Raw genomic sequence first — 27,830 nt, 5'->3', positions numbered from 1 at the left:
TACTATAAATTGTTCTTTCAGTAAAAAAAGTCTAATGTTCAAACTATATTGATTGGCTACTGGCACAGCTAGACAGGTGGATAACATCCTAATTTAGATTATTTGATAAGATTATGTGGAAGTTAATGCTCGGCACAAATTGGAGGTTAGTGTTCAAAACTAGACCAAAAATTTCATTTTATAACTTTTTCAAGGAAAATAAGTTGAATGCATAATGGTAATAAGAAAAAGCAATTACCTACAACCGTCTGCCATGGTATATTCATACATGTAGGCAGCGATGTAAGACGACAAGGGTCCAGGAATGTGATGCTATCAAATATTCTGTATTTTTATTAAAAACATTAGTATGTTAATGTAGTTTTTTATGTTTTTTTTTTCTTTTAGCTATCCAATGATGGAAGGCATCCAATGATCATGGTAGGTTGTGCTTGGGGTTTAGTAGACCTTTGGTTTGCTAGCTTGATTGGTCCTTGGCTGCTGCTGGTTCACGGGTTGGCTTATGGTCCACAGTTTTGGGCTTATGGTCCACAGTTTTGGGCTTATGGTGATGATTGGAAGGAGGTGGTTCATTGGTGTTGAGCTCTAATTACTAAGTTGCTAGCTCATTAATCTTCTAAGGTAAGCTCATAAGTTGGATACATTATGGAGTGGTCTTGTCTCTTCTCCTCCCCTTTTTCTTAAAATTCCATGCCTTTGTCCCGTGGGTTTCCGTGGATGTCTATTAGTTTTCTGTGATAGGTGGTTTTCCCGTGCCTTGGTTCCACGGTTCCGTGCGGGCCTCTTTGGTTCCTGTGGCTGCCTCTTCGGGTCCTAGGCTGGGCTGTTTTCCCGTGGTTGCTGGGGGTTTTTCCGTGGCTTTGGTTCTTTGTTTCCTGTGTAGAATTGTGGAATATTATGAGGTGGCTGTTGGCTTTTCATTTCCCTCATTAAATTAAGAATATGAAGGGTTTTTTGGGGCTGTTTGGTTTCTCCTCTCTTGCTTATAAATATGTGATGTTTTGAGAGGGAAGAGGAGTTGAATATTGAGAGCAAATTTGCTATAAACTTGAGGGTTCTTCTTGGAAAAGCTTGCGAGCTTGTTCCATTCTCCTTCTCCTCTAGAAAAGCTTGCGAGCTTCTCCTCTTTCGTCTTGGCTTCTTACCTCTTTCGTCTCTCCGCAAGTTCCACTCCATTTGTATCATTCTTCTTGAGCTTTGGTGGTGTTTGTTGGCTGATTTGGGAGCATTTGCTGGAGGAGTTTGGATTGGACGGATTGGACGATCTTGCTGTGGTGGACCATCGGTTTGCTAGCCCTAAGCACTTATTTTACTTTAACCTATATTTCGATGCATGTGAGGAACCGCTCTGACGGTTGTTTGAGGATAGCATTTTTTATTTTCTTTGTTTCTTTGATTTTCTTCTAGAATTTTCGTCGTATTTTGGATGTTATAGATGATTGCTACTATTTGAATCGAGTCTGGTTAAGTTCTGCCCATTGTTCTCCTTGTTTTTGCTTTTCTAACTAGTGTGCTTACATTAGAATGCAACTTATGATGATATGTAATATGAAAACATAAAATTTGCAATTTACGGGTTATTAATTAACAAAAAGTCAAATGCTTTTAATACAAGAAAAGCAAGCATGCTTAACTCACTCCAAAAGGTAATTCAATAAACACACAAATCAGAAATTTTACAAGAAAACAACAAACCAACATTGAATTTTAACAACGAATGAGTAAAAAACAACATATATCTTACTTGATAAATGTTCAATCACACAAGCAAAACCGACGACTAAATAATTTAAAAGACAAGAACGATGATAAAAATCACCCTTAAGGAATGAATACACTGGTTAAAAACTAGAAGAATGCACATCCAACGGGTACACATAAGAGAAAAATTAAATCTTTATTGCAATACATGATGTTCACTAAAATTAATGACTCAAGTGTCTTATTTATAACCTAAAAAAACATAAAAATAAACTTCTCAAAATATGTAATTCATTTTTCATTAATTCATTGTTCATTAATTCCAATGGTAGAAATCCTCCCATGAAACCCAATTCCAAAATTGCTTAAAGGATTCAGCAAAGAGGAAGTACCATAAATGGAAAGCCAGGAAAGAGGCAGCATGATATTATAATAGGAATAGCAAGCAAAATAGGTAGCAAGAAATATAAGTGGATAGAGCCCCATCGTGAGAAAGGCAAAGTAGAAAGCGGCAAATATTGAAGGTGGTAATAATGAATAACGAGCAAAGAAATAATATGGAGGCGCTAAAGCTACTATGCATAGCAACAATTAAGACATAATTACCATGTAGTAATAATGGCAATCAAAAGGTTGGCATCAACAATAATAAAGGGATAGTAGCGATAAAGGAATAACATTGAGTAATTAGCAATTATTAATATGGTAATGATTTATGTTAACTCTACACTAAAGACACGCGAAAGGAGGTAAATTTGACGACTTAAGCGACGGTTAGCGGATGCGACGCATCACTTAAATGGTAAAATGACCTTCGATGGCTCAACGAATGGCACCGTTACGATCGGAGCGTCGAATTCTCCTAAGAGGGGACCCGTCGCAATCAAATCAGACAAAAATATTCAAATCGGTGATCAACATCTGAAAGCGACATGTGACGCTGCCCAAACGTTGTCTGATCGCAAAACAGACTTTGTCGTTACGTTTGGAACGTCGACAATACCAAAATATGACTATAATTTCGCTCAACGAAAATCGCGTGAGAAAATCAGTATGCATCCTGAACCAAAAATGCACGAATTTTGAGAAAATTGTGCGCAAATCGATGAATGCAAATTCGACATCATTTTTGTCATTTCTATAATAATAATAATAATAATAATAATAATAATATTATTATTATTATTATTATTATTATTATTATAAATCAATAAAATAAAAAAATAAAAAATCAAATCGAAATCCAAATTACCTCGGACATTCTACGCCGAAAGTCTAGCTGAAATCTCCAGCTAAATGGATCTAAAACAACCCAAGATTTACTCGCCTCGATCGACTATTGCTTTCGCTGATAAAATGGGATCGAACACCTCTGTTCCTTTCTTCAACTTCTTCTCTGTTAGGCTGAAACAACTATTTTGAGGGATCAATTTGGTTTCTCAACGCTTTAAAATGGATCAAACATACAAAAATTTAGTTATAAAAATATATAAATTTATAAAAGATTTATAAATTTTAAATTTATATATGCATCTTGCCCCCAAACGGAGACTGCCCGATAATGAGACGACAAGCAGAACTATTTTAATTTAGGGTCCCCAAAATAAAATTTTTGGCTCCGCCACTGGTGACGGGAGGGTTTTGAACGAGTTGCTAAAGCCTTCTTCGCCTTCGCTGACAACACTCCTTGGTCGAATCAAAAGTTGTGAAATTTCATCGTTCTTCCCGTTGGAGCAGCCATAGCAATGTGAGCTCGCTCGCTATGAAGGTTACTATCATTATCCATTTTTTTCTTATTATTGTTTTGGTGGTTATTCCGATCATACCCTACTACCATCCAAATTTTCCATTATCTTTTAATGGTAGGACCAAAAGGGTCACATTTTAAGGAGTTGAGGGACCAAATTGGTCCCTCAAAATAGTTAGGGGGTCATTTTGATCCCTTACAAAGAGTTTGGGGTCATTTTGATCCTTCTCTCTCTCTCTCTTATATATATATATATATATATATATATATATCAAGAAAAAAATGCATACTCTCTTTACTCCATCCGTAGAATCTCACCACTAATACTACTCCCATTTTTCTGTGGCAGTTGTAAAACATATAATGATGTGTACTAGAAAGTGATATTTGAGATATAAAAGACATGCTGGAAACTGCAATGGAAGCCTCCATACAACAAAAGCAAGTCTCCATAACAAAACAAATCCGCACCTTCTTGATACCATTTGATAAACCAATGTGTACATGTTCTATGGTTCAAATAAGGCAAGTATTACACCTCAAAACTCACATGTGCTTTTGAAACTAGTTCAAATGACGTGTTAATTTCATTTATCCACTTTACATCTATGTTTTTTTATTAGCATTTTTTGGCACTTATATACCCAACTAAAGGCAACAGCATTCTACTTAATTGACTCTTGTCACCAGTGTGTAAAGTTCTATGTTTGTCAATTTCACTACAAAACCCAAGCTCCCATGTCCTTGCATTGGATCTTTCCAAAATGAGGCATCATCAAGCATGACAGAACAAATATGCAGGATTAAGTGTTCTCCCTCGCTAACCTGGTTATAATTTTTTATGGTGAGGTTTTGGGCTTGTTCTCTAGCATACATTCATTTGTGGTCATGGAAAAAAGCTGTAAAGTTTAGTTCAGGTTCCTTTCCTTTCTCCTATGAGACTGCCCCTCCATGTTACTATATCAACTAATGGAAAATTTATCTCCTTGGATAAAAGACCTTAGGCAACTTTTAACTCCTCCCTGAACCCCAATCTATTCTAATTGGGAAGGCACTAACCAGTCTAATAAACCATGAATAGCCTATGAAACAGTCACATTGGTAGCCCCAGGCAAGAAATCTGCTGATGATTTTGGAGCCAACCTAAAAAATAAATATGATTGTATGATTGGGCATCAGGGAATTATCTAAGACAGAAGGATCATAAAGTTAGAGCGACTGGACGTCTTTGGTAATAATGAGGGAACCAAAATAAGAGCTAGATTACACAGTTATTTAACAGATAGATTGTTAGCATCAGAAGAGCCATAAAACATTTTTATAAAATTATAGTGTGGCAAAGCTTACTTGGCTATCTAACAGATACTCATCAGCACCAACAAATTTTGCTCCAATCATTTCAAGTAGTAGCTGCAACTTATCGCCAAATTTATACTGCTGAAAATACCTCATGTTTACCAGTCAAGCAGAAACAGATGTAGCCATCCAAACCAAGTGAAGCAGAGGACTAGAGCATCTTACCTCGTGACATGATCCCAGTACAAATAGATAGCCGTCAAGGCAATTTTCTCGAATCTTAGGATCCACAATCCTTACCATATTATCCTCAAGGTTCAGGTTTGGCAAATAGCTGAGTAAATTAAGCAATACTTGAGAAACTTAGGAACAAAAAGAATACATTTACTCATCAGAAAAGTTCTAGCCAAATGGAAAAAATTCAAATTAAGGGAACAAAGAAAAACTTACGCTGTACAGCTTGGAAACTCCGTACAAATATTTTTCTCAGCAAGCACCTAAGTGACGTCAAAATTTATAATATTAGCATAAACCATGTATAAAAGAATAACGAATACTATGCTCCATGTAAACATATAATGATCTATAACGCAAAGGAAAGCCTGAGCAAGAGTCATTATACAACTAAATAAGTGAAAAGTAAAAACGTGCTTAATAAAGTTTGGCAATAAGCAAAAGTAAACATCTACGTGTAACTTAATATTGCAATTAAACATTCAATCACTTGGAGTTCAAGAAAAAAAAAAACATACGCAAAGAAATTTGCAAGAAGATACCTCAAACCAATGAACAAGTATAACTAACTGTTTGGCCAGAATTGCTTCAATAAGTTCTGTTGTCACCAAAGAAGATTCATTGACAAGAGTATGGGTACACTCAGTGCTCCAATTCGATGTAACTGTTGCACCTGTAATGGATGAATTGTTATTCAAGAAGTTGATTAAATGAATTACTTTGTCAGAACAAACTATCTAGCTAAAGATGGGATTATGCTAGTGAAAACATGGTTAAAGATTAACTATGCGGCCCTTGCATAAAAAACTCTATTAAAAAAGCAAGTGCGACTATCACTAGCCGATCTTTAAAAGCCTCACTTAACTTGAGCTAAAATTTATATGACACCGTAAATGCTCTGCCTTACAAACGTGCTACATTGACACTTAATTCTACCCATGGCCTAACTTTATTCAATTTAATCAACCATATATGGGCTCCGAAAATTCGCGCCCTGACCTCTCTACACCTTTTGTTGAGAGGACGAGTTTTAATGGATTTAGGTGTGGGCTCCGAAAATTCGGCTCCGGCCTCCCCGCCGCGCGATTTCTGATTTGCTTTTTGTATCGGCGAGGGGAGTTTTAAGTGAATAAGTTCCGAGGTAAATTTTGGAAGGCAGATGGGTTTGTAGATAAGACACTACCCAGAGATTTCGCCCTCATTTTGTGAGGACTTTATGATCTGGGAAAGATGAAATTTGAAGGGAATTTGCGTAGAGAGAGTTTAGGAGGTGCAAGGAAGTGAGAGGAGAGATTTAGAGAGAGAAAATCTCTCTCTTCTCAATTTTGGAGAGAGAAAGAGAGAGTGTGTAATTTTTTCCTCTCTAGAGAAGGAATTTGGAGGTATGGTTGAGAGGGAAGATGCTTGGGGTGGATATGGAGCTATTCACGAAGAAATTTCACTCTCATTCTAGAGAGAGAAAATTTTCTCTCTCTAGGTTAGAGAGAGAAAGTGATGAATGAAATTTTTTTTTTGTTGGAATGGTGTAGGAGGTGTAGGGAAGTGTTTTTTGTGAAGGGTAGTGGGTGGTTTAATGAGTGGAAGTGAGAGAAAAAAATAATTAGGGTTAGGGTTTGGTGTAGGTTTTGAGAAAAAAAGGTTAGAGGAGGAAGAAGAAGATGAAGGAGAGGAAGGAGAAGAGAGGGGAGGAAGAAAATTGAAGGAAATGGTGGGAAACTTGGAGGGAAGATGAGGGAAGATGAAAAATGGAGAAGAAGAAGGAAGGGGGAAGGAGGAAGAAGAAGATGGAGAAGAAGAAAATGGAGGAAGAAGAGGAAGAAGAAGAGGAAATCTCACCTTGCTTGGAGGAGGAGGGAGGCCGGCGGCTTTGGATCGCAAGAGGGAGAGGGAGGCGGCTTGGAGTCGTGCGAGGGAGAGGGAGGATCGTGGATTTGGCGGGTTAGAGAGTGAGGAGGGTTATGAGGTTAAGTGGGGGTATTTAGGGTATTTTTTATTTAAAAAAAATTCTTTTTTTTTAAAAGCTCTCTTTCTCTCTCTTTTTTCTAATTTTTTTAATTATATTGCACAAAAATAAAAATAAATTTTTAATATTGCATCGAGTTGGTCGTCGCGTCGCCGCTCGCACAAGTCGTCGTCTCGATTCGCGAGCCCAAAATTTAATTTTTTCGCCGACCGACGACCCCCACCAATATGGGTGTCGATCTTAGCTGTTTCCGTTGCTCCGGACGCATCGGCGCTGTCCGTTTCGCGAACGGAGGTCGTCTCGACGATTTTGGGTTTTCGGTCGACACGCGCCGGGTGAATTATGCGCGATTTCATGCTTTTTGATTTCGAAATTCACCTTGCGCGGTCGAATTGAACCTGACACCAGTATTGGGGTCAACATTAGGTTCCGGGGTAAATTTTCAAAAGGCAAATATGATTTAGAAAAGACAACCCAGAAATTCCACCCTCATTTTGCGAGGAATTTACAATATGAGTTATGGTTTTCTATAGGTGCAAGCCCCTATAATTAATTACCCCTCTTGATAATAAGAGAGAACTTTTGATTAAGGCTAGTCGTGAGATAGGCACTTAGTATCCAGCATTTAGTAGCAACAACTTTAGGGATTCCAAAATTGTTTTTTTTTTTTATATTTGAAATTTATCACCATATACTTTAAGCGGCTGATGGGGGAATGATGACAGGACCGAAGAAAATCCTATGATTTCGTCATCCCGAGCTATCATAGTCCCTAATCTACTTAGTCAGAGGAGATAATCGACTCAACCTGACAGAAAAAACCTTGTTGGCAACCATGGGTTGCTTCGCCCAAGAATACCTTGTAGACCTGAGATTGATGTTTGTCTAAGGTGATGAATTTAAGTTAACATTAGTTAAAAAAGGGCTTTATATCTTATAGAGTACACCCTATAATGCATTACTCAAGAGGCTTTTAACCATTAGGGAACATACAGGTTTTGTCTGTTATCATAATATAATGGTGTCATTCTGCGGCAAAATCATTCGGTCAGAGGGCACGTGTCACATCCTTATTAGTGATTAATCAATTGAGAATGAATTATAGTAATGTATTCCACAATACAATGGCTCTTTGTGAGTTGAAGTTATTTTTCAATTCATCATCATCGTCAAACCATTGCAAAGTGTTGATGGATTTTAATTTAAAGTTTTTGGTGATTAAATTTTCATTTAGATGTTTAAAATTAGATAGATATTAGATTTTTGAAATTTTAATAGGCTTTGAGAATTGACCCTTCTGATTGATATTTAGATTCAACACGACCATTATCAGGGTGTTTTTACAATCACTTTAAAAGATTTGTATTTACATTAGAGTTCATGAATATTTTAAAAGGTTAGGGTCTGGCAGAGATTTTCTATCAACACGGCCATCATCGGGTATTTGAACACTTTTAGTGAATCCACGAAGCATTCTCAGATCTTGCATTTAGGAATTTGATATAAAGATCAGAGCACATGCGGAATAAGCCATGCTTCCTATTGCTTATGAGCAAGGTTTAAAATTGGGTAAATAAGTCTCGAAGCATTTTTCGTCTGTAAGGTGAGGCGGTGTGAGGCGTAAGCCTCACAGACGAAGAAATGTGTAAATGAGAATTTAAGGATTTTAGCAGGTAAATAATAGTAATATTCTATCATACAATAAAATCATCTAAATAACAAGTAAAATTAGTAGAAAATAAGAAAATATATGCAATAAAATCATGTCCCAAAGTACAGAACAACAAAATATTAGTCTATCAAAACTCCCAAAGTAAAAATAAGAAAGAACATATAAAATTCAATCATGTCCAATTACTAAATGGGTCTTCAAGGGAATCTTCTTCTCCAATTGTATCTATGAATGTCATATATTTATCATCTTCAATGTTACTGAGTTTTCTCTTCCCTGTTCAATAAGAATGATTATTGTCATATTAATTTCCCAAGTCATATATATATATATATAATGTAATAGCACATAAGGAGTTGTGAAATACCTTTATTTACTTGTTGTGTTGCAGAACTAGTGAATGTGTGTGGTGTGGTACTAGTGGATGTGCCCACTGGATCTGCTACGCCCCTCAAGACATCCACACTTAAATCCTCTAACTGCAGGTCTGATAATGACAAATCTGTCTCATTATCTATGAACCACTCATTATCAGATGACACATCATCACATACCAACGGGTCTTCATCATCCTTCAACCCCTTGTTCCTCAACCTCATATCTTTCAACCTCTTATTGTGCATAATATACACAAGGGAGTTCATTTTGAGTGTTGAAAGTCGATTTCTTCTCTTTGTTTGTACTTGATTATATGTACTCCAGTTTCGCTCACACCCAGAAGAAGAACAAGTGATGCTTAAAACAGCAAAACTCTGCAACTCAGGGGTGGAATCACCAAATTGGATTCACCATTCAACTATTTTCAAGAAGAAAAATTATATTATGTATAGTGGAGAAAGAGCCCTTTCCACTCTCGCTCTCATAGTAAGTACTTTGTTCGACCCTTTTATCAAATTGCTCATGTTGTAAATGTTTTGTCATGGTATTCTTCTTCATGTAAGCAATAATTTCATCATTCACCTTGTCCGACATATTTGCACACGCTGCTTCATTTTTATGAGAGCATGATAAATGTTCTTTCATGCAGGTAACTCTGCCCTTCACTACTTTATCACAAAAATTACATTTCAAATACACATAAGTCTTCTCACCGCCGTTTACGTCAACCTATACATTGTATTTCCAAGAAGGGTCCCTCCGTAATGACGTATTAGACTTTTCCTTGCCCTTAATCACATTTCCTAAAAGAAAAAAGCAAAATAAAATAAAAAACTGAAAAAAATTAAAACCCTAGCTTTCCTATAAGTCGAAAAATCATACCCTAAACTTAAAAAAAAACTCTAAGAACTCTTAAAGAAGTGATGTAGAGGGAGGGCCGGAAATAAAGGACTCACCGGTGAGTGGCGGCGCCGGTAGGAGAGGCGGCGGAGACGTGCTGGAGATCCGGGATTGGGAGCTTGTGGGTTCGGGAGCTTTCGGTTCAACTTGGACCAGTAGAAGGGAAAAGGAAATTTTCATTTTTATTTAAAACTAAAGTGAGTGAGACCCTTTCTATGAGGCGCACGCCTCAAGCTAAATTGCGCAATACCGCAATTGAGGCGCGCCTCACTATACTTGAGGCGTAAGCCTCAGCAAATACCAAAATTGCTTAGGCAATAAGGCGTCCTCGATCCAAATTACGCAAAGGCACGCCTCAAGGCGCTCCTCTTATTGCGCAATTTTAAACTATGCTTATGAGCATGCCCCAAAGGTAATATAACATATTTCACTGTTGAGAGCACATAGGTAGCATTTTACATGTAAATATAAGAAGCTCGTCATCATCAAATTTTCAAGTTTTCCTCTGAGAGCTAAATAATTTTTTCTAGCATCTTATTCATGATTTCCCCTAGCAAGATGCATAGCTAATGGTATAATGCACTTGAATGCAATTAATGTTAAAATGACGTCAACAGAGAAAGATCCTCAATCCACCAAGTCTCCATTAAAAAGATAAGGATCCTCTCCTAAATAAAGCCCATTTAGCTCAAATATATTCAATAAATTATAAAACTATGATTCTTGAGCCATTATATTGCGGCTCCACTTCTAATATAATAATCTATTGATTCCCTAACATGATGTCTTTGAGAATTCTTTTACAAAAATAGCCTCTTCAAATCGTATCTTTTGGTAAGTGTTTTCATATTCTTTCAACTTTCTAGTAGTATTTGGACTATTCAGACAATTTTTTTTCACATGCCAAAAATCTTTCAAAATCTCCTTAAACTTCCCAATGGCTAGATATGGTGCCCTCTCACTTATAATAGCTCTTTAAATATTTAGGGTCTATTTCAATACTCCTCAAACTTGGTGTGTGCAAATGTCCGATTTGCCTAATATATAGTGTTATGCCCATTAGATTAATAGCCTGGCTGTATAGCTTAATAGCTTGAGAAAATCTATTCACCTTAGATGCTTTCTTGCCTAAGATTTCAATTTCTTCTGCCCGATCAATATTCACATTTGAAGGTCCATCTATACTCGCCATTAGAATTGAAACTTCTTGCAATGACTCTGTATCACCATGTAAGAAGTATTATTTCCACACTTTAATCTCTCAAATAACATTAAACGGCAAGGAGGAATTTACTAGGGTTAGAAATTAAGGTTATGAGATGGTAGAGCAAGGGATTTGACTAGTGCTTGTGGAATTTATTATTGGAGAGAAAGCATGTCTGGTTTCTATTTTAGAGTTGTGTTAGGTTTAAAATACATGAGCTAAGTTTTGGCTCACTTCATTTGTCTTCAGCCTTAAGTTTCCCTTTCACAGTATCTAAGAATAGTCTTTTTGCCTCTCTTTTATTATTATTATTATTTTAAATAGTTACTTTCTTTATATATTTTTATTTTTTTTCTTTCAATCAATTGAAATAACACAATTTATTTTAAATTTTGAAATCATTTAAAATAACAAAAATTTATTTGGAATTAATTATGTTGGGGTCCCTTTTCATTTAAACTGTTGACAGTCTCCCAACATCCCATCCTCTCAAAGAGAGATTGAGATTGCACTTGCTGTTGTTCATCTTTCCTAGATCAAAGATACAACGGCACGAGGTCTTCATATATTCATTTCTACTCGGATGTATGTCTTCTTTATATTCATTTCTTCAGCCCGGATCAAAGATACAATGGCGCAAGTCTTCGATACATGTTGAGCAAGCAGGGAAGAAATTTATACCTCTTATATTTTTTCATACAATAATATATGTAAGTATATATATGGGTGTGTGGAGAATCAGAGGTTGGATCTGGCGATGAGATTGGTCACTGGGAATGTCAGGTTGGGCAGGTGCAGCAAACTGTCAGCGCGGTCAAGTGCATGGAGCATGCCTTCTTGCGTGCAAAATAGAGTGAATGAGATGGAGAGATGGTCCCTGTATGTGTATGGATCAAGCTAGAGAGGGAGTCGAACGTGAAGGAGAGATTGGGTCAACGTGTGTGTGGGACGGAGGGCTGACGATGGGATTTGGTGAGGGAGTCAGGTGGAGTCTCGTGAGATCGAGACGGTGGGTTGCATGCGGCAGTCAGGCTGTGACTAGGATCGGGCTGGAGAGCGCATGCAGCTGAGTTTGTCGCGTGCGAAGGAAGAGACAGACATGTGAGCTTGGGAGACGGGAGAGGACGTGTAGCTCTAGCGTGTAAAACAGAGAACGAGAGAGCAAGAGTTCTTGTGTGCGTGAGAGTCGAATTGCCCTCGGATGATTCCTATGCACAATTTTGTGAAAACAAGCGGGTGGTTGTGTCATTTGAGCGAACAATTGTGTCGTTTGAGCAAACAATTACATCGTTTGCTAGTGAACCACGTGAGGTGGGGGCCGCAAGGTCGGATGGATCAAATGGGCGGGTCAGGACGAAGGCTCAAGCGATCGATTTTGGGCGGATCTGGTATTGAGGTGGGGTAAAATGGCTGATTAGTGGTCAACACCATAAACATATTGGGTTGATCCAACAACCATACATAAACTTGTCACGGGAGATCGGGACGGTGGGTCACATGCTTTGGTCGGGATGCGGCTGGGATTGGGCTAGAGACTGCATGCAACTGAGTTCACTGGGTGCTAAGGAATAGATGGGTGTGTGAGCTCGGGTCTGGGTTCGCGAGAAGGAGCGGGTTCGAAGGAGACGTTGCTCTAGTGTGTGAAGAAAGAGAACGAGAGTGAGATTTTCTGCATGCGTGAGTTGAATGGCCCTTGGATGGTTCATTCACTCAGTTTTGTGAAAACGAGCTGGTGATTATGTTGTTTAAGCAAACAATTACATCGTTTGGTAGTGAACCTAGTGAGGTGGGGGCCGCAAGGTCGAATGCGTCGAACGAGCTGGTCAGGACGAAGGCTCAAGCGGTCGGGTTTGGGCAGATAGGATTTGGAGGTGTGTTCCAGTGGCTAATTGGTGGTCAACATAATGAATATATTGGGTTGATCCAACAATCATACATGAGCATGTCATGGGAGAGCTGATGTTGGGTCGCGTGCAGCAGTTGGGTTGCGATTAGGATTAGGCTGAAGATTGTGTGCATCTGAGTTCACTGCATGCGAAGGAAGAGATAGACGTGTGAACTTGGTTTTGAGTTCATAAACAGGAGTGGGGTCGAAGGAGATGGGAGCAGATGTGCGGCTCTAGCATGCGAAATAAGAACAAGAGAGCGAGAGTTCTTGTATGGGTGAGGGTCGAATGGCCTTCGGATGACTCCTGTGCTAGGTTTTGTGAAAACAAATGGGTGGTTGTGTCGTTTGAGCTAACAATTACATCATTTGGTAGTGAACCACGTTAGATGGGGGATGTGAGGTTGCATGGGTTGGGCAAGCTAGTCGGGATGAAGGCTCAAGGGATCGGGTTTGGGTGAATCAGGTCTGGAGGTGGGGTGCATCGGTTGATTGGTGGTCAACACCATGACCATATTGGGTTTATCCAACAATCATACATGAACATATCACGGGAGATTGGGACGGTGGGTCACAGGTGTCGGCTGAGGCTGGGATTGGGCTGGAGATCGTGTGCGGCTGAGTTCACTGCATACGAAGGAAGAGATACCGAGCGAGCTCGGATTTGGGTTCGTGAGCAGGAGTGGGGTCGAAGGAGACGAGCAAATATGCAGCTCTAGCATGCGAAACAGAGAATAAGAGAGCAAGAGTTCCTACATGCGTGAGAGTCGAATGGCCTACGGAAGGCTTATGCCCTCGGTTTTGTGAAAATGTGCTGGTGGTTGTGTCGTTTGAGCGAACAATTACGTTGTTTGGTGGTGAAACATGTGAGGTGGGGGCCATGAGGTTGGATTGGTTGAGCAGGATGGTCGGGATGAAGGCTCAAGCAGTTGATTTTGGGTGAATCGGATCTAGACGCAGGGTGCAGCGGCTGATTGGTGGTCAACACCATGAACATGTTGGGTTGATACAACAATCATACATGAACATGTCACATCCATCCCACGAGGTTGGATTGGTTGAGCAGGATGGTCGGGATAAAGGCTCAAGCGGTCGGGTTTGGGTGAATCAGATCTAGAGGTGGGTGCAGCGGCTGATTGGTGGTCAACACCATGAACATATTGGGTTGATCCAACAATCATACATGAACATGTCACATCCATTCCCACCCCCCACCCCCCACCCCCCTCAATTTCATATAACAACACAAATTACACCTATTTTATAGTGTTGAGAAGCTGTTAAACTCCACCTCAGCAATTAATCGCATTCCACCTCCAGCTATATGATTAAATTAGTTTCATCCTTAGGCCACACACCAAAGTTACAAAACATTTTGAAGATCTTTATTAGGTTTTAACCATGGAAAATGTTTGTCAAAGTTATTAGATTTATGTGGTCCTCAAGGATTGGGTTTGATATACATAATACGGCTAGTGTGCATTGATATACAAGCAGAATTCTCTTTAAAAATTATAGATGGTAATGCAAATTGTACAAACAAACATGACGTCTGCCACATATGCAGGTTGCAAGGGATTAGTTGGCAAGCCTGAAGGTCTTAAATGCAAAATAGTTGCTCAGTTTTTATTTTATTTTATTTCAGGAAATGAAAATGAAAACAAGGATCTCCCATGTGAATAGCTATCATTTGAGTTGTATACTTTTGTTTACCAACTTCAAACTTGTGTGAACCTCAGGTTATGACGGCATAAAGAGTAGTCAAGTCAGTAAGCCATAAAGAGTAGTCAAGTCAGTAACATAAATGAATACTTGGCATTTTTTGTATGGATGAACATTCAATAATAGCTTATCCAATGAAGATATACTAGAGCAGCACAAATCTTGGTTGATCATAATGCCCTCAAACTTCAATGTTAAAAGTTTTTATATCATAAATACTATACATCAGTTCTTAATATTACACCTTGCTTTCTCATCCATGGAGAGAATAAAACATGTTGAAGCAGTTTTTTTATTTTATTTTATTTTATTTTTTTTAAACATGTTGAAGTAGTTGAGCAGCATCAATAGCTAACGAATAGAAGTTCTTTTCTGTTTGCCAAAAGATCTCAAATTTTCCATGCTAAAGAAGGTCTAAAACATATAATATTTTAATTTAGCATCTTAAAAATAGGAGAACCAATTTGTTAGACGGGTCCAGCCGGTCCGACGGGACCGGCTTATGCGAACAGAAGCGGACGCGCTGAACGCATGCTCAGGTGTGCGTGAGCTATTTAGGAAGGATTTTTGAGGGAGTTAGGAGGGAAATTTGAATGTAGGGATTGTTGAGGGATTTCCTTTTGATTTGTATGCATTAAATAGATTGTTTTCCTAGTGTTAGTGCATCATGAATTTGGCTAAAATTTGAGATCTCATAGATTTTCATTGGGCTCTAACCGCGTCTAGAGATTTGGGAGAGATTGATCCTCCTCTCGAATAGAGGATCAATGGTATATTTTCTTCCGTAGTTTGTTTTCTTGTAATAAAATTACTGTTTTTCACTGGTTTTTCATTGTAATCATGGAGATTTCTCGCTGTTTCTGCTCTCTTGATAGGATTTACTTGAAATCTTCAAATGTTTTCTATCAAATTGGTATCAGAGCAATTTCCTGGCTAGAAATCGAAGTCTCCTCGCAAGTTTCTACTACGTTTCACTCTTCAAGCTGCTGTTTGAAGGCTAGAAACTGTTGTTTTTTTGCCATTTTTGCTATTTGGAAACTAGATCCGGGTACCGATGGCAGGGAAAATGATAAAATTGTTGGAGGGGGACATCAGACAATTGAAAACTGAAATTTCAAATCTCCAAACTCAACTTTCAGATGTCAAAAATCAAATTTCAGACATCCACGAGAAGATGGATGGGAATTTTTCCAGCCTTGGGGCAATGATGAAGTTGCTTGAGGGTCAATCCAAAACATCATCGTCAAAGGTGAGGGAAGCCTCCAACAAGAAGCGGGGAAAACACTAATCCAATAAGGAAAAGAGAAGATTAGGAGGTGGAGACTCAAAAGAGAAAAGAGAGACTGCCTCCCGTGGAGCTTATTCCTATGGGGGAGCCGAGTAGGGGATATGGGGAGAAGCATGAGGAGGTGGAGCGAGAACGAAGATGTGATAATTTGGAGAGGAGAGGGGCGGAAGTTGTAAGGGAAAAGGGTAATTAGGACCAAAGGGAGACTGCATCTGAAAGGGGAGGGGTTTGTTATGATACAAGAGGAGCTGAATTTGAAAGGAGAATGTGAGAATTTGATGAAAAGCTTGGGTATGAACATAAAAGGGATGATTGAGACACTTGGGGTAACCACCCTCTTGGGGAAGAAGAAATTATGAAGGGAACAGAGGGAATGAAAGCGATATGAGGGTGAGGAAGATGAAGATGCCTATTTTTGAGGGAGAGGACGCCCATGGGTGGATTTACAAGGTGGAAAGGTACTTTACCGTCAACAGGTTAACGGAGGGGGAGAGACTGATGGCAATAGGGATATAATTGGAAGGGAAAGCTTTAGAATGATACCAGTGGAGGGATACGAGGTGACCAATAAGAACTTAGAGGGAGTTTAAGGACTGCCTATTGGAATGTTTTCAAACTAGTAGGGGAGGGAACTTCTACGAGCAATTCTTCTCTTTGATACAGGAGGGGACAATAATGGATTACCATGAGCAATTTGAGTACCTTGCCAGTTATTTGTATTGCATCCAGAGACTGTACTTGAAGTAAACTTTATGAAGAGATTGAAACTAAAGATCCGCGTAGCAGTCAGAGTGATGAGACCTCAGGACTTGGGAGAGTCTATGAAGCTAGCTTAGTTGGTGGAGGATCAGAGGCACCTGGAACAAGGAGCATGAGGATCAGGAGGCTCGTACAAGATGACCACCACCTTTTTGACAAGCAAAGAGCCAACACCGAGTACTCTTAGGGAGACTTTGAAGGAGAAGACTACCGGAGGAAGACTTGGGGACAATTTCAAGAACTCACAGAAACATAATTATAGGAAAAGAGGGCGAAAGGGATCTGTTTTAGATGTGACGAGAGGAATACGCAGGAGCACAGGTGTAAGGACCGAACTCTTCAGGTTCTAACTGTTTGTGATGAAGAAAAAATAGAAGAGGGCATCGTCTTTCCACCTTGCGGACAAGGTGGATCTTTGGGAGGGTAGTATTGTTAAACTAGTCTAGCTGGTTCGACGGGGCTGGCTTACGCGAATAGAGGCAGACATTTTCGCCTTCTGTACGCGTCGAACGCACGCTCGGGCATGCGTGAAATGTTTAGGAAGGATTTTTGAGGGAGTTAGGAGGGAAATTTGAATGGATGGACTATTTAGGGATTTCCTTTTGATTTGTATGCATTAAATAATTTGTTTTTCTAGGGTTAGGGCTTCTTGAATTTGGCTGAAATTTGATATCTCATAGGTTTTCTTTGGGCTCTAGCAACGTCTAGAGATTTGGGAGGGATCGATCCTTCTCTTGAATAGAGGATCAATTGTATCTTGTTATTATCTTCCATAGTTTGTTTTCTTGCAATAAAATTAATGTTTTTCACTAGTTTTCCATTGGAATCGTGGAGATTTCTCGCTGTTTTTGCTCTAATGATAGGATTTACTTGAAATCTTCAAGTGTTTCCTATCACAATTTCAAGAATTGTACTTTTGATGCAGCTTAAAACATGAATTATTTATGATTTTAGCCGGTCCTGCCACTTTGCACAAAGTTGTTAGAGTTTTTTATTCCACATAGTTTTGAACATACATTGGCACAACTTCTAGTATCTAATTAATAGAAAAATCAAATTATCTAAGCATTATTCTGTATCATTATTCTACTACTGTAATATGCAAAAGCTATGTTTCAGTATTGTTGGGCACATGCAACTGCGATTGAGAAATGCATAAATGAAATTATAATCAAACTTTGAAATAATATTTGTATTCCAGACCATACAGTTCAAGACAATAAAAAGGAAGCTATTTCTGCATACCAATAGATGATGCAATGGATTGAATTGACCTAAGTTGGCCACGCATTGGTCTATGAATAAATATTCTAAAGGGAACACAACAAAACCTACAAAAAAAAAAAAAAAAGCTTTAGAAATAAGCCACAAAGTAACTGCCAACATTAGATTTCTTTAACATAGTACAGCTAACATTTATATCAAAATATAAGAACTGCAAATATGGTGATGAATAAATCAAAACTATCATTCACCTGAATGATGCATTACCAGTTCCAAACGTCACAATATCCCCCTCTATAAGGGTTGCCTCCTCACCCTGGCGCAAACGGGCCTTGGGTCCCAATTCCTTTTTTACAAATGTACCAAACTTAGAACTATCTCTAATCCGAACATGGGAATTTGATTTTGTGGATCCAGCATTTAAAATCATCGAAGATATCATCTGATCAACAACAATCTCAGCATGGAGTCGAGATACTGATGGGTCCATCTGAACAATAATGTCGCAGTCTGCAGAGCCAAAGGTTAAATGACCAACAGGAAGAACTCTAACATGTCAAGCCAAAATTGTAGAAACTTTATTAAATTCCAGCGTAGGAGAAAAATATGATGTTAGATACACTGTACTGTGCTCTGCATCATGGCTCGATGATTGATACTTAGGCTCTTATCTTAGAGGTTATGGGATCAATCAAGAATATGGGTGTATGTGAGAGTATTGTGCTTACGCATTCAACGTACCAAACAAAAAAGAGAACTTGAAGAAAACGAGTTAACCTTTTCGGCCGACTTTATACGTCCCTGGAGCCAAAATGTAATACTTCTGCGCACCTACAAAAGCCGAATGGTTCAAATGCATGAAATGAAATCCCTGAGATGTGAATGTTATAGAAGAAAAAAAAAAAAAGGTTTAGATTGCTGGTTAGAGGAAGCACCTCGAAGGGCATCAGCTGGGACCAATCCCCACACCATGGAAAAATCTTTAGGTTAGAAACAAAAGGTTGGAAGCAATCAACAATAAGCGGTTGATCGGAAAATTTCAAACAGAGGATCGAACGCTTCTTCCTCTTTGACAAACTAGCAAACAGTGAGAAGGCATAGCTCGCCGCTATCAGCTAAAGTCAGGAAAATCGAATGAAGAAGGCGACCACCCTCAATTCGCTAGCGAAAGTGCTATCAGACGGCGTGCTCTCTATTCTCTATCGTCCAAGCTGAGTGAAATCCCTCATTCGTGACGCTTTCCAAGCGACATGGCCTGACTCTTTTACTTCGAAACCTTTATAATTTTCATGAATTGCATATTTAACATATATATATATATATATTTATAGTAGGTTAAGATTAGTAATTATTTTAATATAATTAAAATATATATTATATAAACAAATAAAAATATTTAGCTATGAAGATATAAAAAATTTATATGAAAAAATATGAGGGCAATTTTATAATTATCCAAAATTTTAATTATTTATAAAATTAAAATCAATTTTCTAAAAAAAATATTAACTATTTGAATGAGATTTGATTTAAAAAAATTCTTAGAAAATGCACCATATTAATTAAATCTCATTGAAATATTAAACTTCATGAGAAATTTTTAACCTAATTTTTTTAACATCATACAATTATTTGATAGTGTTACGGCACCTATAAGTTCATTCAATAGTATTAGTTCTTATAAATATGATGGATTTTACTCGAATATTTAATTCATGTCTTTTTTTAATTGTATCATTTTTTAAATACAAATTTCATTGGGTATATTTAATTATAGCATTTTAATTGTTTATTTGTTCACATAATTACTAGGGCTTTAAATAATGATATGATTATTAATAATCATTTTATGCTAATTATAGAGTAACATTTAATAATTTCATGCTACATTAATGGGAAGAATAGACATCTAAAGAAGCTTTGTGAGATTCTAAAGGGATTACCCACTATTTATATTATTTTATTTTATGTGTGTGCATCTATTTGCAATATCATGAGAGAGAAAGGTCTTCCACAAAGTATAAGATCCTAAGGATATTTTCCAACTAGTTAATGAGCCTTAAATTCCATTTAGAATGGCCGCAACTTTTTGTAAAGATGATTATACAACATTTGTGTGAAAAATAGTTTTTTTTTTAAATTGTGGTAAAAACAAACTTAGGCTTCATTTGATACGGCTTTTTTACTGCTTCTTATAGCAGCTTTTTAGTACAAAAATTATAAAAAGCAGTAAGAAAGCCATCCTAAACAAAATCTTAGTTACACAAAACATTCTTAAAACCAGTAGACTAACAAAGACTGTGAAAGTGGTAAAAAAAAAAACTATCTCAATCAAAACATAAATAAATTTTATTTTAGATATAAGGATTGAAATTTTTTGTACCATAAGCATGTATGATTAACAGACCCCTACATGGGGTGCTGGTTGGATACCCATTGGGTACCCACGCTCTGCGTTGGCGGGCTTTGCCCACCCACACCCACACCCACATATGGTGACTTTCCGGATGTCATACCCACCCACACCCACCAACTTTCTACGCTTAATGAATGCAATCTGTCATAGAATAATGGCCTTGAGATTTTTTGCCATTTTCTCTGACTGTAAACTTTCAAGCCACATATCAAAATTTATCATGGTCGTGACGACGTTCAGTGTTGCGCACTGCATAGTAAAGATTATTATAATATACTGCATGTATATGATGATTAGTAATGTAAAACGATTCTCCTCTGATGTTGAGTACCCACCCACGAGGCTATGGGCGTACCCATACCCACCCATGCCCATTGGGTATGGGTGGGTACGTGGGTAGGTGTGGGTACCCAATGCAGGGCTCTGATGATTAATTATATCTTATGTAATTAAAAATGGCTCTCAATTAAAAACATTAAGGTAATTAGGAGTTAAGTTTATAAATAAGGGGATTAATAACTTGATTAACATTGGCGGATCTCTTCAACCAACAACAAATGGCTACATATCATGCTATTTAGAGACCTGGATTAATAGTTATATGTTGTTTCCTATTGAATCTGTCGAGTAAATTTGAGCAAAAACATTGATGGATATAAGAGTAATGAAATAATGAGAATGAAAGAGAGATTGTTAAAAAGATTGCTAAAAGGAATTTAAGACAAAAATACAATAGGGTTCTAAGGTTCTTCTTCTTGATATTTTTTTAAATATTTTTTTTTATTTTTTTTTAAATATTTTCACACAGTATTGATTAATATGACATTCGAGTTTATTTCTTTAATATAATGAATCATCATCATTTTTTTATTAGGACAATTTATACACATACCAGATAATTCCTCTTTATTTACATATATAAGTATAACCTTTAATTTGCATATTTATTTATATAACTCTTTATTATCTCAATCACATCAAAGAAATATGCATGAAAAATATATATTTCACTTTATAAAAATTAATATTAATGAAAACTTTAATGCAATTTAAAATTTTAAATGTTATATAAATAAATATAAAAATATATTTCACATTATAAAAATTAATATTAGTAAAAACTTTTAATCTAACTCAAAGATTTAAATGTTTTATAAATAAACATACATATTTAATGTTAAAAATGCAAATACATCAAGATACTAGGCAATATCTGTAAATCCCCCTTTTTTCTTACCATATCTCAATCAATACAAAAGGAGACAATCATATTAGGGTAATGTTCTATGTTCAATGTTTAAATGTAGAAAAACTGTTTCATGTTGGATTATCTATGTGATCAGATATCACAATCAAAAGCTTTGTTGTTATGACAAGATAGCTCATAGTAAAACTATTAAGCTAATAATGTTACTTGTTTCTAATTTTAAAAACTTGCCACTAAGGTTGTATTTGGGCAGCTTTCGTACTGATTTATAAAATAACTTTATAGTACAAAAATTTTAAATTCAAAAAATTTTTGTACTAAGAAACTATTCTAAAAAGTAAGAAGAAAGTTGTCCCAACTGCAGTCAAAGGCTTCATTTATGACAACTTTGTTACTGCTTTTTAAAGCAATTTTCTAGTTGAAAATTTTCAAGTTAAAAAAATTGGTTTATAAAACAATAAAACAATTGATCCAAATGAAACCCATGAGTCAAACAGATCTGAAAAATAGAACAAAGACAAATCAGCAGACAATTACAAGTAAATGATCAAATATAAATAAGATCATGAAAGCAATAAATCTCAGAAACAAAATGCATAAAACAAAGAACAAAAATAGTTATCCCTTTGTAAAAAATAAAACAAAAAATTCAACATCCAATGCTTGATTCTAACATATAACATCTCAATCTTCACTTATGCAGAAATAAATAGCCTGGTAGCATTATAAAGGCCAGAAAAAAAAAAACACAACAAACGATAGAAAGGCATTGTAATGCTTTTGTGCTTACTTGATGACTATATCTGGAATTGCACATCAAAAGACAAACTGGAAGTTTATTCTTAAGTACAGAATATAACGCATTTATGTTGTAAATATTTTAATTACTAGAATGATAGCAGTTCTGAATCAACTGAAAAGTATATATGCCTATGCTTTTCTTCGAAGCATTCAGTACAAAGAGTTGGGCTCGTTGCCTGCATTGATAAATACAACATGAAGACTACATTTGTCAACAAATAATATCGCAAGGAATATAGATGGTGGAAGAAAGGCATGCAAACATTTATTTGGCTGGAGAACATAGAAACTACATATCAAAGGATTCAACACCTCCACTGGTGATCTAAAGCATCTTCAGGCAATTTCTTTTTCAAAGAAAGAAATTTATCATAAATTTTCATTGAATGGGCTCAATATCAATACAAATATAAAGATAACAAGGCAAGTAATATAGACATAAGATGAGCACAAAATCATATACAAATATTAAATTTTAGTTGGATTTAAAGAAATTCATCGTATATGCATTCGTTAAAATTAGCTCCTCAAACCTCTAAACTAGAAACCAATTTTGGTCAGTATGCTTCAAGAAATAAGAGAGTTAGTTAATTTTAAGAGTGGAGGAACAACTTTATACATAGATTGTTTTTTTACTTGGAGAGAAAGAAAACCTTTTTGAAAAGATTGTAACGTGATTTTTGCCAGCTCCAACAGCCTCTACACTTGAAATTTAGCTCCAACTGGCTCTTGCCAGCTCTATCTGCCCTAACGCCTAGCTAGCTATCACGAGCCATTTTAACCAAGCCCATAACTACTTTCAGCCCGCAACTTCATTATTCTCTTCATTCCAACTCACTGATTCATGGGATAATTATTGCCATCTCACTAATGTCACTAATCCATGGGTTCCCCTATTTTATAAATATAGTTGATTTGCAATCCCTGATTTGTTATATTATATAAATTCTACAAATGATGAAATGAAGTACTCAACCAATTCTCTCAAATCCGTGTCATATTATCAGAGATTTAGGCTTCTCATTTCTTTGTAATCCCATAAGTTGCAACCTTCATCACTGTATTGCCACATCTTGCAACCTTCTTTGCTATAGTTCTATTACTTCCTCCTATTCTTCTGATAGTTGTAGCCTTCATAACTACAGTCTTGTTTCTCTCCCTTTTTTCTTTTGCAAGCCCAATTACTGCTGCAGTTTCCATCTTCATGGACAACAATATCCATATTCTCTTGGTCTGTAGGTCACTTTAATGTTGAGGCCCACAATCCAAATTCAAGAGGAGAATTGTAAAGCATCCATTCAACATGTCATTTGAATGAAAAAAATTATCTCCAGTGATTACAATTGATTCGCATATTCTTGAAGGGAAGAGAAAATTTGATCTATTTATTTAGCATTGGACCTTAGTAAGGCGATCCCACGTTCAATGTTTGAGATGAACATGACTCTATGATAATGTCCTAGATACGGAACTTCATTGTTCCTAAGATAAGTGATACATGCACATTTCTTTGTATATATATATATATATATATATATATGCAGTCCAAATTTATGAAATCAAGATTAATATCTCATCCATACAATAAAGAGAACGAATAAAGAGGATGATCCATCATATAATCCAGCAATCTACTGCAAGGCCAATGGCAAAAGATGAATCATTATTGACCCTTTCAAATGAAATATAACAAAGATGCCACCAACCTCAAAAAGTTTGTTGAAAGGCTGAATTTTTTATTTTCTTGCTGGATTAAACGTTAAGTTTGATAATGCAAGGAGGATTTTCTTTTGCTAAATAAAGTCAATGCCATTATTAGAATGGAAGAAGGGAGAAGTAGACTCATGAATACTAACAACCCCAAAGAAGGTTTGATCTTAATGACAATAGATGTCAACATCAAAAACTATGACTCAAAATCCTCTTCTACCAAAAAGCACAAGTAGCCAACCCAACAAAAATGATCAATTTGGATTATCTATGGAGCAAAATATTACAAAAATGCTTGACATACAAAGGAAATATGCTAGAAGCTTTATGACAAACTACTAAATAAAGATTAGACAACGTAACGAGGATAGGCAAAAAAACAAAAGTATGTGTATATAACACATAAAAGAAGACAACAATCAAGAACCGTCAATCGAGTTCCCAAAAGAAAAAAATAAAAAGTATAAAAACTTGCTGACATCGATAGCTACAACAAGTACTTGTTCTCTAGCATTCGTGGGTATTAACTCATCTTCACAAGCTTTTAAAGTATTAGACATGCTTCATTCCAGTTCCTAGATTATTAGTTCAAGATCTACAAAATATATGACCAACTCTTTACACAAATTTATGTCTTAGACTTCTTGTCATACCAACAAAAAAATAACCATCATTGATGGATCTTTGTACGAATGTTGCCAGCTAGGAAGACATTCTCAAGAAAAAATCACTCATACTCTAAAAGATCCTCAATGTATCTAAATTGTTCACTAACTTATTATCTATCCAAAAGCTTATTGTATATTCTAAACATAGTGTATTATTTTATCCTTTACAATGTGTCTTTCCAGGAATAAGGTGTGAGGAGAATGATTGAACTTACTAAAGACATGAATAGTCCTACCACCTTGAAAAATCCAATGATCAAGAAAATTCCACACAAGCTTTCACAATATATTTTTATTCAGTGGTCCATAAATCCAAAAAAATATATGCTTTCAACACCTATATCTTGATCATTCATTCATTGCCATTCTCAAAATTATGTTTCCATAATCTCTCAAAGAAATAAGTATTAGAAAATTTCATTATGATGTTTGAGAGTTAGGAAAAAAATACAAAAGTATCAGTTTTCTGATAAGTGACAAAATTCTTAAGTCAATTTCTTCTCATTCATGATATACCATATAGGGACCATCCTTCACACCTAATATATTTGAGGCTTACCGGTTTGTGTCCTTTATCGATAATTATGTGTTACGATCTTTTTTACTAAAAAACAAAAGTGATGTGAGTGCCATCTTTCCTGCCTCTTTCAACATGATAAAAATTCAAATTGGACTTGAAATAAAAAGATTCAGATTTGACAATGACAGAGACTATTTTAACCCTTCTCTCTCCTTATACTTTCAAGAAGGAAAAATCCACATGCCCTCTTATCTGTTTACACTATAACAAAATAGTCTGGTTGAATGAAAAAAAAAAGCTACTTGCTAGCTATCATAAGGGCTCTCTTTTATCAAAAGGATGTTCTAAAATACTCTTAAGGGGCTATTTTAAAAGCTACTTAAATCATAAACTAGGTATCTATAAGTTCAATCCAAATTCTTTCTCCATTTCAATACCTAAAACAACATTGTTCATAAAATATTTGGAATCATTATTCTTACACATCCCAAAGAAGAGAAAAACTTGATCCATGAGTAATTACATGTGTTTTTATTAGCTATTCTACCATACAAAAATGGTACAAAAATTAACATCTCTCCACGAGAAAAATGTGTCCACTAATATCACTTTCAATGAAGAAGATTACTATTTTATCATTACTCAGAGAAGGAAAAAAATAGAATTGACAAAAGACTTTTTTTCTAATAGATTGCCTTTCTTAGCTCTCTGTCTAACAAAAACTCCATTTTATAACTACCAATTCCTATCAAAACTGAGCCTATATTGGAAACACTTTTTACTTGGTCATTATAGGTATAATAAAAAAGAAAAGCATCAAAACCTACATAAGTTCAGTCAACTAGATTAATTCCTATCATTGGTTCCACTGAGGTAAGCACTGAACCTACAATCAAAGGTATAATAATTGATGCAACACCAACATAAAGGCCAATAACAATATCACAAATCAATGCACTGTATTAAGATTTCAGCTATTCATCATGCACAACTCTCAAAATAAAGCATAGGTACGGCTCAACATATCTATAAAATCATTGGAGAATAACTAAAAAACTCAATTTAAAGTTCCTTGATGGATGAATTGGCCATACTAATCTATAAGGTAAAGATCTTTAAAGATTGCTTAATTTCAGGATCACTCCACCTGCCATATTTGGTATATCCGAATTTTTATATTTATGGAATCTTTAAATTTTGTAATTTTTTGCTTATTTTCTTTTTCCTTTGTATTAGGAAAAATCATCAATTCATACTATAGTATTTTATTGGTTCCTAAGTCATTTCAAATTTGGTTAGATTTAAAAAAGTTTATCAATAGGACCTTGTTTTATATTTTTTATTTTGTTGAATAAAAATTATCTTTTGTTTGTGCAAATTTTGTGTGAAAATATTTTGTGGCTACTCTGCTTTCTAGTAAGCTTAGTGGCTAATTGTTTAGGAATTTTGTGTGTCGTTAGTTATCTTTTCTCAGTTCTACTCCTCTGCTATCTAATATAATCCCCCTCCCCCCACCAACCTAAATGACATCCGCACTCAACCATAAAACATATTAACTCATTCCAAACTCTCCTATACATTCCTCTGCAACCCCTACAAGTTCCCAATGCCTTAAATACCTATTAACCCAAAAATATCCAAACCAAAGGACTAATACACAGAGAGAAATTTCTGCTTTAAGTCATGAGCAACATTATTAAAAAGATACAATTCTTAAACTACTAATAAAAAAATCATAAAAACATCTCCATTAGTTTCCTAACATTCCACCTTTGATCAGGAGTTTCTCACTACTTTCCCCTAAGAAAAAATTAGGTTTTTAATGCCTAAAAGTTTCAGCATCAAATTTATTCAAACCTTGAATACCACTTTCTCCCACTACCCACATAACTCTTCCACGACCACCCCAAGGGACTCCAATCAAATTGTTGCCTTTAACATCAAGATCCTATAGGCCCTACATCAAGAAATTTCACTAAAACATGCCACTTACTCATAATCACCAATAATTCCTCACTAACCTGTGCTCTATTCTATCCTTAAGATAGTTTCTAAGGCTTTGAATAAAGAGAATTGTATTAATGCTATGATGGAAGTAATTGAAGCTCTAAAAATTAAAATAAGAATTGATTAAGTTATTAAAAGAAAAGAAATCAGTGGAATGCACATGAGTTTTTACGATAAAATAAAAATAAAATTGTTGATTTAAAACATATATAGCTAGATTAGTGACAAAAAGCATTAATATCAGAACCGTTGAAAGAGATAGATAAGTTGGGATGCATGCCTATCAAGAGTTCCATCAAATTAAATAATAAGCATGGAGATGCTTCAAACAACCAATTGTTATTTTTATGTATGCCAAGGCCCACAAAGGGTATATATATATATATATATATAATAACTAAGCCAATAGAAAAAAAATCTAGAGAAATTGATCAAGTTAAATATGTCAATTGCAAAGATAATATAATACTAACTAAGCATGAAGATATAAAAGAAATATCATCACCATCATCATCATTATTAAACTTA

The 27,830-nt window shown here is 36.0% G+C and overlaps 2 protein-coding genes across 4 annotated transcripts in view; both read right to left on the bottom strand.

Annotated features, from left to right (window-relative positions):
* LOC110109260 (nijmegen breakage syndrome 1 protein) overlaps positions 1-19,219 on the bottom strand; it is a 35,971-nt gene extending 16,752 nt beyond the window's left edge. Inside the window, exons 1-8 of one of the 3 annotated variants that reach the window (XM_028693098.1) lie at positions 18,909-19,219; positions 18,715-18,804; positions 18,225-18,483; positions 17,995-18,080; positions 5,521-5,651; positions 5,195-5,241; positions 4,970-5,078; positions 4,796-4,885 (exon numbers count right to left, since the gene is read on the bottom strand). In XM_028693098.1, coding sequence (XP_028548931.1) covers positions 4,796-4,885; positions 4,970-5,078; positions 5,195-5,241; positions 5,521-5,651; positions 17,995-18,080; positions 18,225-18,463 — 702 coding nt within the window. In that variant the 5' untranslated portion in view covers positions 18,464-18,483; positions 18,715-18,804; positions 18,909-19,219. The remainder of the gene's footprint in view (positions 1-4,795; positions 4,886-4,969; positions 5,079-5,194; positions 5,242-5,520; positions 5,652-17,994; positions 18,081-18,224; positions 18,484-18,714; positions 18,805-18,908) is intronic. The other 2 variants (XM_020840232.2, XM_020840234.2) reach the window with 2 other exon arrangements.
* Positions 19,220-22,202: 2,983 nt separating this feature from the next.
* Positions 22,203-27,830, bottom strand: part of LOC110109257 (E3 ubiquitin-protein ligase RING1-like) — a 37,649-nt gene continuing 32,021 nt past the window's right edge. Inside the window, exon 2 of the mRNA XM_020840227.2 lies at positions 22,203-22,573. The gene's annotated coding sequence lies outside the window, so the exon portion shown is untranslated. The remainder of the gene's footprint in view (positions 22,574-27,830) is intronic.

This window comes from Dendrobium catenatum, unplaced genomic scaffold (assembly GCF_001605985.2).
Source record: "Dendrobium catenatum unplaced genomic scaffold, ASM160598v2 fragScaff_scaffold_231, whole genome shotgun sequence".
NCBI lineage: Eukaryota > Viridiplantae > Streptophyta > Magnoliopsida > Asparagales > Orchidaceae > Dendrobium > Dendrobium catenatum.
Note: the sequence above shows the minus strand (reverse complement) of the source record. Positions and strands in the feature narration are given on the sequence as shown.